This window comes from Chrysemys picta, chromosome 19 (assembly GCF_011386835.1).
Source record: "Chrysemys picta bellii isolate R12L10 chromosome 19, ASM1138683v2, whole genome shotgun sequence".
Classification (NCBI taxonomy): Eukaryota; Metazoa; Chordata; order Testudines; family Emydidae; genus Chrysemys; species Chrysemys picta.
The window spans coordinates 10100960-10115044 of record NC_088809.1 but is presented as its reverse complement, the minus strand read 5'-3'; the positions used below and the strand labels follow the sequence as shown (position 1 = coordinate 10115044).

General features: G+C 37.6%; 1 protein-coding gene across 1 annotated transcript in view; it reads right to left on the bottom strand.

Moving 5' to 3' along the window:
- Window positions 1-1683: 1683 nt before the first annotated feature.
- Window positions 1684-14085, bottom strand: part of PAFAH1B1 (platelet activating factor acetylhydrolase 1b regulatory subunit 1) — a 59744-nt gene continuing 47342 nt past the window's right edge. The window contains 6 exon segments of the mRNA XM_005298896.5: window positions 1684-5446; window positions 7470-7626; window positions 8265-8344; window positions 8347-8365; window positions 9977-10205; window positions 11015-11117. Coding sequence (XP_005298953.2) covers window positions 5373-5446; window positions 7470-7626; window positions 8265-8344; window positions 8347-8365; window positions 9977-10205; window positions 11015-11117 — 662 coding nt within the window. The 3' untranslated portion in view covers window positions 1684-5372.

Here is a 14085-nt window from a genome sequence, read left to right as displayed (position 1 = left end):
ATGGGACTTCAAGAGGTCATCTAGATCATCCCTGACAGGTGTTTGTCTAACCTGTTCTTACAAAAACAACTGGGATTCCAGATCTCCCTAGGTTACCTGTTCCCGTGCTTAACTATCCTTAGAGTTAGGAAAAATGTCCTGATATCTAACCTAAATCATTAGTCAGACCGGCAAAAGATTTCTAAAAATAAAGTTCTGAGTTTTTTCTTGGCCTTCTGTTTGAGCCTTTCCCACAAGGGCTAGAAACTTCTAACATCAAAGCTCAAAGTTGCTCATGCAATACATGATTCCAGGAGCTGTGCCTTCAAGAAATAACACCAAATGTCATGATAGCTGGCAACTCTGGTATGGCAATTGCGAAGTTCTATAAGCCTTTAAGTGATCGCTCACTGTAGTACAGTATCCACTAAATGTATTGCATGGATAGACCTTGCCCGTAGGGTGCCAAAGCCCAATTGTATCTTCCCACTCCCTCTGCTAAACTGAAGCTTTTCCTTTCATTATAACATTTACCCTAAGTTCAGCAGTTGCTATTAAGGTACAAATCCTGTGGCCTTCCGTATGACTCTCATTTCATTCTAGCACAAAGACAAAGCCCATTTCTTTACCTACACAAACATGGATGTGATTTGATAATCAACTAGAGCCATTGATAGGTCCTCTTCATGCAGTCACAAGATATTGATCATCTCCATTGCAAACAACATACAGTTGATAATGTAGGGTATCAAGCAAAGCCTCTTCCCGATGCAGACGACTGGATTTGGTACAAATAGCCTTCGCTGTTTGCCAGGTAGCATATATCAAGCTGAAAAGGTTCATAGGTGCTTCTCCCTCACTGATGGGGTCTTACTCATTTCGTGGATGTCAAACCACCATTGTAGTTTTCCTGCTCTGCAAGATGCCCTTCACACTGGGTCCTCTCTACCATAATTGTTTCTCAGAGCTTTCTAACCCAGGTTGAGTGCTGCATATGTAGCTTAGGCTCAAAATTTTCTGCTCTTGAAACGGACAACTGTGGAAGGGAACCGTCCTTTAGATAAGGTAAGTCTTAGACAAAAATTGACCTCAAACAAGCAAGCACTGCAGAGAGATGCCACTGCAGTATCTCTGAACTATTGCTACAAAGCTATTGTGAAAGAGTTCAATAAACCTAAATCCCCATGCTGTGCTGACACCCTCAAAAAAACTGAAGACAAATAAGGACGTGCTCTATTAAAAACATTATATCAACGAATGCTTGTTTAATAGGAAAGGACAAAATTAGGAGGTAAGAAACTAAAAATAATCGGAAATAAAGAGTTAGCTTCCTTTGAGCTTTGCAGTGTTGTATCTGTGTCAGTCCCAGGATATTAAAGAGATAAGGTGAGTGAAGTAACATTTCATTGGACCAGCTTCTCTCTCACCAACAGAAGTTGGTCCTATGAAACATTACCTCACACACCTTGTCTCCCTTGAACTAGTCAGTCAAATTTTCAATTTGCATCCTTTAAACCCAAGAGTCTCATTTCTGTAATTCAGTTACTACTCATATATATTAGAGCTAACTAATCAACTTGAACTATTTCCACACTTCCTGGTTGGAATGGGTTTAAGTGTGGAGTGAAATCTGAAGGGTGAACCTACAGAAGCTTTTATTAAAATAGTTTTACTTCCTGCATCCAAGGAAACAAAAACCACATCTAGTTTTATATGCATTTAATAGTTTACCAATTGGTACAATAAGATTTTTTTAATATGCAGAAAACATGAATAAATTTTGTTTTACACAGTCTGAGCAACAAATCTTACTGTAAAACACAGAGCAGTATTATATACATTCCTTTACTGATTTTATTATTATTGTGTCATATCTTCAGTTAACTCCTACAGTTTGGGAACTGTTTTCTCCAACTGCAATCTCTACATCGTTCTTATGAAAAAAGTTGATGTTTGCCTTCATGTCAATGTCAAGGTCAGGATCAAATTCTAAACTTGAAGATTTCACTAACTTATCTTCAGAATGAACTGGGGGAAGCCTGAAGGATAGGTAGGACAAGAAAGCAGCTACTTACATGACACAGTGGAAAGATAAAAAGGCCAGTTAAATCCAGTCGTGACTTGTAAATCCAGCTCACTTCCCCCATCTCCCAAGTGTTCTTCCCTACCATTTTTTTTTTACATGTAGTTTTTCTCCACTAATGGAGATTATTCTTTGTAGTAACTAGGTTTCTTTGTAACACACTGGACTTTATGTACAGCTGGATAGAGAATGAGCAGTCTAAGTGCCTTTTTCCTTCATTCAATTCAGCAATTTTTAATCTTCAAATTGTTAAAGGATTATCAAGCCACCACGGTCAACAAAAAAAGGATATATTTTTTCTTTTAAATAGCTTTTATGAGAACAAAAGCTATTTAAGAGTGATATTACCAGGCAGTTCACAAAAACAGAAGGAGGCAAACGGAGAAGCAGGGTACTGACAGTATAAGTAGACTGGGCTTGGTGAGTCTATAGCCGAAGCTTTCAAACCACTACAGTGCTCCACAGCCCTTGGAGAACTTGCTAGCAACTAGTTTTGCTTTGCTTTTTTTTTCTTTTTATTTAGTGCCCTGGGCACATCATTGGTCACACCATACACAAAAGCAGGACGGCTTTTTAATCTTCTAAAGTGCAAGATGCTATAAAACATCAATTTTCAGATTATGTCTAAACCACAATAAATTTTGCACTTTCAAGAATGCATCTAGGATTTCCTGGGCACGTTAAGTTAGCGTGGCACTGGAATGTCTGTCTGTTCTCATTCATTTTAACAAAATTCCTATTTGTCTATTTGGGAATGTAGTACTATGTGTTTTCTTTTAAAAATGCCAATTTTCGTAAGGAAAGTGACAAAGCAGCAGTGAACCTCTAAACCCTCCAATAAATTCCTTTTACAATCCAAACCAGTAACCTCATCATTGTACTTATCACAGGAAAGGCACAGGATTAGATAGCTGACAGAAAACATTGAAAACAGTGAAAAAGATCAACAGCGTAATATCAACTCATAAACCCAACTCCTGTGTTGTAGCCTTCACTTTTTGTCTAAAAACAGGGCTTTAACTTTTGATCCATTTTAGGACCATCCCTGAGATTATTCACTGCTTATTAAAGGAGAAGATTGCAAATTGAGTTGTTGCAAGTTTAAATACTCAGCAGGGTGTTTCACTTTCTCAATCAAATAAAATGCTGCTTACAAAACTTTAGTTCCTCTTTGTCCCTGTAAATCATTGCATGCTACAGGGGAAAAAATGCAGTGCACAATTTCCACATAATAGGTACCTTTAAGTTTCTCATTCATGTTTATGAATTATGTACATGTGTGGGGTTTACTTTACCCTTAAATAACTGAAGTTGCTAGATCCTATCAGGAATTAAAATGCAGTACTACTTTACAGTCGCAGATGTATAAAGAAATTTTAAAATGCACCATCTGTGTATTTGGAATTCTCAAAATAGGACAAATAAATAGCAGCAAGTTATTCCAGTTGAAACAGATTAAGCAAAAACAAAGACTTCAAATTTGTGTATGTTTTACTGTGGAAAACATTATCCTGAATGATATAAACCACTAGATCTAAGGAATTAGCCTTCATCTTCATCTGCTTTCAAAATACATTAAACGCTCAGTTTCCTCCCCTACACCAGAGGCACATTTCTGCAAGGAACCAATAACAGAATCCAGCTCCTTCTGGTCATTTTATGGACCCTTTTTGTATGTGACTGTAGGAAACTAACAATCTTACCACTCACCATTTTTTCCTTAGTGTGTGTATACCCTCCAATCCAATGCTTTCCATTGAATCATTTCTTTAAAAAGGGACAGTTTTAAAAGCCATGTAAACAAAATTAATAAAACAATGCACAGAATAAATTCACCTATTAAAATGTCAGACTGGTAACTTCATTATATTGCAAATTTTAAAGTGGATTTTTAAAAAGACCTGGTTAGATAAGAAATTGATTTCTTAATTATCTACAATGGAATTTGTCACAAAAATGCTGATTAAAATATTCATTTGATATTTTCATTCACTTCGGATCAAAATATGTAACTTTAGGGATATGCAAATTAAAACTTCTACCAGAAATGGGTTACGAATTACCAAATCAGACTAAGATTTTGTTTGGTTTTTAACATTTACTTGATAGTTTCATTCCCACACTTGGGCGGCTCATTATAAGGCTATAAATGTGAAAATTATTTTTAGAAGCTTGTATCAAAATCTGTAATGGAGTCCATCACTCTACAATCAGATCCATTTTAGTGCTTTATTGAAAGAATTTGAATACTGTACCTTAAGATCTTTTTCTTACACAGACTATAGTAAATTTTGATGCAAGCTACATTAAAACTTGTTATGTTTTATATTACCTCACATTTCAGAAGGCTTTGAGGGGGCACTGACGAACCCCTGTATTCCCCTGCTTCCCACACAGAATACAGGGAGAGTGTCCTTTGATATTGGGTAACAGGATTGCACACAAACCATGTCAGAACCAAACAGTAAACTGCTACCACAACGTAGTCACTGTAGAGATTAAGCTCTAGATGGAAATCAGATCATTAAGTTCTACTAGGAAGGACGACTCCTCTTGGAAGTATGTCTAACAAGAAAAGCATTAAGCTTAAAGTTTTACATATAGCTTAACCACTGAATGACCAAATAAAATAAATATATCACATCAGCTGCTACTAAGATGTGTTCTCTTATTTCAGATTTACAAGTTAATTTGTTTATATAAATACACCACCCTTTGCGAGACAGGAGGCCAAAACAAACGTATTCTATTGATTTGGCAAATGTGTCATGACAAAAATTCCCAAGTTTAATTAATTCCCATTAATTACATATAAGGTTCAGAAGATTCTGAATTGCAGCCTTATTATCTAGTATCCTTAGAGAAGATTTATTAAGCACACTTAAGTGATGTTATATAGATACACATTTCTGAAAGAGCCCTACAAAACTTTTCCCAAATGAGGTCACCAATTCAGGCACCAACAGACAGCAGAAAGAAAAACAGGTATAATTATACAACATAGAACGACACCGTCAGCTATTCAGTTAAGTGCCCTATTTCAGTTATCCAACTTCTGCCTTCTTAGGTCTGATGTGACCAATGCCAGCCCATGTTCTTAAACCTATGGTACTTCTAGACAACGTATGTAAATTTACAGTATACAATTTGGATTCACCATGCATGAATACTTTGTGTGTAACATTTAATAAGCTCAATCTACATCCAGAATAATTTACATGAAAGGACAATATTTATTTAAACAGAGCTCAATGGATAACCATGGTATCTGAGTGCATCCAGAGGAAAAGGGGGTCAAATGTGACTTCAATCAACGGCACTCCCACACTTTTACTGTTTGATCTACACTGCCAGTAACCACATATGGTGCTGTCTTGTGGAAATCTGTGAGAAAGAGAAACTCATATTAAATGAATGCAACAATTTATAGCATTCCCCCTCCCCATCAAATCTCTTTTCCCCCAAAAGAGTACAACAATGCTATAAAAGTCAAGGATAAGGTCTTTGGGGCAGGGACCATCTTTTGTTGTGCTAGGCACTGTACAAACAACAGAGTCAGGGCCCATGACTGGGGCTCCTAAACACTATTGCAACAGAAAACCATAATAAATCTAAGAAGTGTTCCCTAGAGTATTGATGGTAGTCAGAATTACCAATGAAAGTGTTAAAACTCCCCAGCCCAGAATACTATCGGAAGGGTGAAGTTAAAAGACCTTGAAACAGAATTTCAACAAAAAGCATACTCCAAATACTCTAAAAAGGGTGCAAATCTCAGCTTTTTTCTGGAGTTCTGCTACAGGGAACTATGTTCTGAATCTGAGCCACAGAGGTCCCCAATAAGATGAGCACTCCCTCCCCAGTGACTGTTCAGCTAGAAGAGTGCTGGTATTCTCAGTTCCCTCAAGGAAAAACTCTCCCCTTTCATACTGAAATGTTTGGATCTTATTAACATTTAAATCATAAGCTCTGTGGGGCAGGGGGAAAAAAAGTCTTGCTCTATTTTTTAGAAAGCGTTGTGTAAATGTATGGTTGTATGAAATTTGTAGCATAACTTAGTACACCTTAAGTAGTTAGATTGCTATCAAATGGAAGTAGGCTCAGATCTTGCATCCTCTGGCTACAAATTGAAAATACCGTTAAGTAACTTCATACAGATCAAAGTGTTTGACTTTGGACATCAGCATATACCATGTTTTTATTCCTGGAGCAGACAGATTTAGTACTGACCAGGAATAGATGCGTGTGTATTTCACAGACTTTAAAAGGAGACTACTTTTCAGGGGGATCTGAGAGGCATTATAAACCCTGTAATCAACTTCTGATCAGGTCAACTGGTGGACAATATGTTTTGGGAGGGCTAAGTGAAGACTTCATCATTGAAAAATTAAGAAATGGCAATCTTTAAAAAGCGGGTGCTATAAAATTTCAAATATATCTAACATGAACAACTTGATGTTATCTAACCCTCATCTGTTCTTTACTTCCCTATTGACTTTACTCCTTTTAGCAGTAATATCCCAGGGCATACAGAAAGCCTGACTCAAGTGCTAATTGTGATAAACACAAATACTTAATGGCCTAAGTTTCAGGCCTATCACTACCTTCACACAGAGGGTTTAGAAGAAACTAAAAAATTCTAAAGACTACAGAAAAACCACCACAACTAGAGATAAGAGACTCCGATAAAGCCAGCATTGTTCTTGTCTGGGTAGTATTTTAAACTTTTTGGAAAAAAAGACAAAAGCTAATAAAGCTAATTAGCACACACACGAGCGCACATGAACACAAAGTAAAGTATTTAAAGGGACAGCTATTTTTAATATACTGTACCCAGAATCCCCATCCACACATACTGGTAAAATGTTTCGGACTGACAACACTGAAAAGTTAAAGCTTTTCATCCACTTCACCAGCTTGCTTCAACCCTGATTTGAAGGGAACCTAAGTGGCTTGGAGACCAGAATATGTACACGTCTCTGGCCTGTGTGCTGAAACTCAATCATGCAGGTGGAGGTTTTAGATGCAATCATTATCCACTAAAAACTGGTTTGAGAATACGTAAGTTAATGCCATCAAATACAAGTGGTTGATTAACCTTACAAAAGTCTTGAATAGCACAAGTTTTTTCTACCAGATTTTCTCTCTGTAATACTGTATTGCTTATGTACCTTAAAATTAAACAAACAGTCTTTTGGAACAGATTTTGTGCATCTCTGATGGCAACACTGCTTAGTGAACAGTGCATGAACTTGCATTTAAGCACACTTTATTACTGTTATTCCTTTGAGTACTGTATTTACAGTCTTCAGGGTGGATATTTCTGGCCTACAATGCAAGGAGTAGAAGTGCAGAAAGTTGGTAGTTTTGGTTCAGTGTTCTGCAGTAAGCATTGTAGAACAATACGTACCCAAAGAGGTAACAAAGTGTTCATGCGCATTAAGGGTTTTCATACATCGTTTGTTCTTGTAGTCCCAGACACGGAGGGTCTTGTCATCAGCACAGCTCAAAATAAATTTTCCTCCAGAATGGAACAGGACGCCACGTACCCAGTTATCATGGCCCACCTAATGAACAAGCAGACATAAGTTCTTACATTCTCTCTAGATCTGCTTAAAGTATTTCAACGGTCTCTCATTAGCAAGGTGTCAATATGGAATAAAGCTATTTCTTCATCACAGAATGCTAGTCTATTTTCTTAAAACCCATCCAACATTCCTTGTCTGTCCTACAAAACAACAGCCTTAGTGTCTTCAGGGTTGGATATTTACACCAATTTTCATCCCAGCCTTGATAACAAGTGTTGTAACAGCAACCCAAACACAGCAACACACTTTTGAATTTGCTGGGTCTCAAGACACATTTATGTAGGGCAGAATTTAGACAAAACTATAAACTTACAGTTTCAGAAGGTGCATCAAGATACCCAATGTTATACAACCACACAATAGTACTCCAGAACCTATGCTGCTTTCACCAAGAAGAGCATTGTATTTTATTTCTTAATGATCCTAACAAAAACCAAATACTGATGCTATTATGTTGTATATTTTGTTTTAAATGTGTTTTATTTTGTTAGCTTCTGCAATGCTAGATACTTCTAAAGGAGGAGAGGTGGCCTTTAAGTTTCAAATTCATATTTAAGATCATTCATTCTGTTACTGACTAAAGTAATATTATGTCTGCAGTACAGAAAAAACCTTACAAGTGTCATAAGGCACATGCCAGTGCTAATATCCCACATCTTAATGGTCTTGTCTCTGGATCCAGACAGCAGGAAAGGCCAGGCTTACCACTCTTCTTAGTCTATGGAAACAAGCAGACTTTTAGATTATGGTATTTTCCATGGAAGAAAAATATGCAGACACCTTTCAAATGACACCCCTAATTTGAGTGACATTTCTAATTACCAGTAAGTGGAAACTGACAAGGTTTAAGCCTACTAAGCACATACTACCAAACTAAAATAAAAATCCTGATGAACTTTGTTATTAACATTAACAAAGAAAAGTACGAGCATTGAACTATTATATGAATGCAGCAGCAAGAAATATAACAAAGTCCCCACCCACCCACCCCCAAACAACCCAAACTAAGTTTTCATTTAGGAGACTTAATAATGGTGCCCTTCTCAACTTAGTAAGATTGAGCCTTCTCATTTAACATGCTAGTGGATAACTTCGGATCAAATTCCAGAAGCAGTCCAGTAATTAAATAGCAAAAAGGGAATCCAAACATGTTCAATGGAACATTAGACTATCAAGACATACTATGTGAAGATTCAGAATACAGAAAGGGTATTACTCTCTCAATTAACTGATTATTTGGAAACCCTTACTCTGTGTGAATTTGTTTCCATTAGCCCCAATCCCAAATATCAATGCAATAGTCGATTGTTAGCTGCACAGCTGAAAGATTTCAATCATAATACACCCGCTTCTTTTCAAACTAGACTGCTAACAGAATGTATTTGGTTAATGAAACCAGAAGAGGGCAGGAGAGAGCATTACTTTGGTAACTAATTTCCTCTTGCCATGGTAGTTAACATTTGGAAATTACTTCAAAACTTATAAGTACATTAAGTGTTTTTAAAAAGTGAATAAAATCATCTCAACTGACATTTGTCCAAAACCTGTCATTCTGACAAGTTACTCTATAGTTTACATTGGTCTATTGCTTCTTTTATTTCACCTAAATAAAAAGGAACTTCCAACAGCCTCTGTCCACACAGCAGTAGTCACATTTTATATCACCCTTAAAAGTGATTTGCACAAACTCTGAACAAACCTCTTACTGATGATTTACCTCTAAAGACTTTGGGCATGTGGGGGGGGGGGGGGGAAGAGGGAGGGAAAGAAAGAGAGAGTGTGAATCTCTTGTGTACTAGGACATTCAAATCAAAGCTCAACTCAAATGAAGTCCCCACAAATCCTTTAGTAGGCAGCCTGCCTCTTCATTCCAGAATAGTTTTCCCTACCACTTCTCAAATGCCCTTTAGGTGATTAAAGGAACTGAACTAATGACAAAAACGTACCATCTCTTTTCATGTTCCTTGCAGGTTGAGAAATGGGGCTTCTTAAAATCAGAGCATCTCACCCTTCTCCCCAAAAGCAGAAGAAACTTGCCACTCCTGCCTCCCCCCTCCCCACCCCGACCTCCTGATAGTAAGTGCACAGGTAGCTCCTGAATTTACACAAAAAGGTCAATAGAAAGGGCACTAGAACCTGGGAGCTCAGGAAGTGATGCTGATAGGAACAATACCCCAAATGTGTTGTCATATACCCCTTGCATCCAAATATTATAAAAAACGTTTAATGATTGGGCATTTACTTTTAATACTCCAAAACCTTTACAGTTGTCTTTGTACCATATTTGCATTGAACAGGAAGGAAAGAGCTGTATTGTATTTATGCTTACCTCGGATCCTGTAGCTTCTGATATGGTGGAGTAGGAGCTCTCAGGAGCCCAAGAAATGCATTCTACCACATGCTCATGTTCTCGAAGCTCAGCTTTGCATTCCTTTGTTGCTACCACCCAAACACGCACTGTCTGGTCATTAGAACAGCTGGCAATCAGGGTGCCATCCTGATTAGGTCGCACCATGCGCACCCATTCTCTGTGCCCCGTGAAAGTCTTCACACAATAACTACCAAACATAAAGGCAAGTAATGAATCAGTCCAAGCATGTTGCTATAAAAATCTGGTGTAGGCAGCTTTATGGTTTAGGGACACGGGGGCTATTGTTGAAGTGGCTCTGACTATAAGGTGGTCTACGCATGAACTGAATCATCAACATGCTGGCTAAGCAAGATGGAAAAGGCTCTAGAAGAGTTAAAATTCACGGACAGAAAGGTCACTAGATTAGAAAAAAAGACAGCTAAAATAAGCAGATAGGGAAGGAAGGAAATATGAAAGTAGTAAAACAGCAGGCCTAGAGAAAAACTAGCGCTGAGAAAATTAATCTGGGTAAAAAACGAGACTTTTTAAAAAGACATCCGGGGAGATCTAGAGACATTACAGAAATACTTACTTGTGTGTTCAGAGCATACAGTGGGGGGGAAGAGAAGGGAGAAGCGAAGATTTATGGGAGGGTGTTACATACTGAGGAATGACAGTACAAAGATGGGAAGAGGCTTTTGTCCACACCAAGAATGGTACACCTCTCTGGTAGTTATAAAGGTTCAGTCATTGTGGCTCAAAACTATATTGAGCCACAATAATCTATTGATTATATTTCTGTAGTAGACCAAAGCTCACAAGGAGGGGAATCAATATGTGGTTACTGGATCTTTGGGGCCCAGTCACTTAGGAAAAATCCTTTAGCAGCCAGTCTCAAGGCACAGAAGCCAAAGGGTACGTGGTGATGACATTCAAGCTATATATGGTACACTTCTTACAAAGGGTACACAGTGTTTCCTTTCGGTATGGATGCTTTTTAACCAGAACTATACTTACCCTGTTTGAACTTCCCACATTTTGATGGTTTTATCCCTTGAGGCAGAGACTATGTGATCTCCGTTGGGCATGATGGCTACTGAAGAAACATTATGATCATGACCTAAAAACAAATCAAGCTTGTATTAAGTGGTGCTCTGACACACATTATTACAATGCATAAGCAATCCAATGTTCAATTCTCTGGAGAAATTAAACTACGATGTACTACACATTTTATGGGAGAATCTTAATACAGAAGCTTATGGGGGTATTTTATGAGCTAAGTAATATTTCAATGCATCTGCACTAGCATGTCAAGTGTTTCTGTGTGGCAGTGTTTGGGCATTAAAATATTAGCCTCACTCCCTTTTGCAATTACTTTTACATACATGGTGTGCATTATAGGGTAACCACTGTTTACAATAAATTCTGCAAATATGACACAGCAACACCATGTTTCTTGGAAAGAAAACTTTGAAGGAAAATAACTTTCACCAAATGGGCAAGAACAAGACCTAAATGAAAATCCTCATTCAGGGGCTTAACACAATTTTAAAGATTAAACATTTCAAGAGTGCCTCATTGTAGGCATTAGTTATAGTACAATAACTGCATCATTGAGAGCAACATAACTGATGATCTCTCCTCCTATTATCTAGTGACTTAAGGAATGGAATCAGGATGGGTCAGAAAAAAAATCAGTTCTGGTCCTTGCTCTTCCAGATTCACGGTGACCTTGGATATGTAGTTTCACCACTTGGCTTCATTTATCCCCATCTATAAGAGAGGATACTACCATCCATCCCACGGGTGTTGAGGATTAATGAATGTGTTTTGGGTCAAGAGATAATATTTCAAACATCTGAATAAAAAAGTGTTAATGAATGGAAAGCATTAGTAAATTTTGCTGAAATAATTTTAACAAATCTCCTCTAGAAAAAGTGTGTGTATTGTTTTGACAAGTCCAATAAAAATGTTTTTGACCATATCAACAATTATATTTGTCCATTCATGTAGAGGTTCTTAAACATTTAAGATAAATGCAAAATAACTTAAAAAAATACTGCCTCCAGTTAAGATGTTGGGGCAGAAGTTAATATTTCTAAAGCTTTGGGTACAATGATTTGAATAATCTCAGGGCAACAGTTTAAGAGTATTAATTTAAGCAACCTCCTGTGTAAATATGAAATTCTAGTATTCCCCAAAAATTAGGTTACTAACAAGGGAGGTTTTAGTGGTATGCAAGACATTTATTCATAGATATCTGGTAAATGCATAAACAGGAAGACTCACTGAAAAAAGTAAATCTTGCAGAATTTAAACTCCCACTAAAAAAAAAATTAACCATTTCAGTAGATATCAAAAGAGTCAGAGGAATGCTAGTTTTTAGCAGATTTTCTGTACTTCATACTGCTCCATCAAAGTGATAACCATTTCAATGGTCATTTTAAAAAAGGAAAAAGGAAAAAAGTTCAAACAATGAAATTATGAAGTATGGAGTGAAGCCATTTCGCCCATACCCATGTTAACTGAAAAAACATGGTTTACAAAAAACAAATACCCTATATGCTGGACATATGTACAGAGGTTCTGAAATACTGCAGTAACCAAGGATCATTAGCATAGCAAGGGGAAAAAAAAGAGGCAACAACACAGATGACATGTACTTTCTGTGGCACACTTAAGGTGAATACAGCCCCCATTCACCTACTGCTAAATGACTCAGTGATGCTTAAAGAGCAGCAGATGCTTCACTGAAGACTCTGGGCACGAGAACATAAGAACAGTCATACTGGGTCAGACCAAAGGTTCATCTAGCCCAGTATGCGGTCTTCCAACAGTGGCCAATGCCAGGTGCCCCAGAGGGAATGAACAGAACAGGTAATCATCAAGTGATCCATCCTCCATCGCCCATTCCCAGCTTCTGGCAAACAGAGGCTAGGGAAAACATTCCTGCCTAATAGTCAATGATGGACCTATCCTCCATGAACTTTAGTTCTTTTTTAGTTATAGTCTTGGCCTTCACAACATCCTCTGGCAAGGCGTTCCACAGGTTGACTATGTGTTGTGTGAAAAAAAACACTTCAGTTTGTTTTAAACTTGTTGCCTATTAATTTAATTTGGTGACCCCTAGTTCTTGTTATGAGGAGTAAATGACACTTCCTCATTTACTTTCTCCACACTAGTCATGATTTTATACACCTCTATCATATCCCTCCTTACTCGTCTTTTTTCCAAGCTGAAAAGTCCCAGTCTTATTAATCTCTCCTCACATGGCAGCCGTTCCATACCCCTAATCATTTTTGTTGCCCTTTTCTGAACCTTTTCCAATTCCAATAAATCGTTTTTGAGATGGGGCCACCACATCTGCACACAGTATTCAAGATGTGGGCGTACCACGGATTTATATAGAGGCAATAGGATATTTTTTTGTATTATCTATCCCTTTCTTAATGATTCCCAACATCCTGTTCGCTTTTTTGACTGCCGCTGCACACTGAGTAGATGTTTTCAGAGAACTATCTACAATGACTCCAACATCTCTTTCTTGAATGGTAACAGCTAATAGACCCCATCATTTTATATGTCCAGTTGGGATTATGTTTTCCAATGTTCATTACTTTAAATTCAATGTTGATAAATGCAATCTATCATTTTGTTACCATCTCTCAGATCTGAGAGATCCTTTGTAGCTCTTGGCAATCTGCCTGGGACTTAACTATCTTGAGTAGTTTTGTATATCTACAAATTTTGCCACCTCACTGTTTACCCCTTTTTCCAGATCATTTATGAATATGTTAAATAGGACTGGGCCCAATATAGACCCCTGGGGGGACACCACTATTTACCTCTCCATTCTGAAAACTGATCATTTATTCCTAACCTTTGTTTCCTATCTTTTAACCAGTTACCAATCCATGAGAGGACCTTCCCTCTTATCCCATGACTGTTTACTTAAGAACCTTTGGTGAGGGACCTTGTCAAAGGCTTTCTGAAAATCTAAATAAGTTATATCCACTGGATCCCCCTTGTCCACATGCTTGTTGGCCCCCTCAAAGAATTCTAGTAGATTGGTGAGGCACGATTTC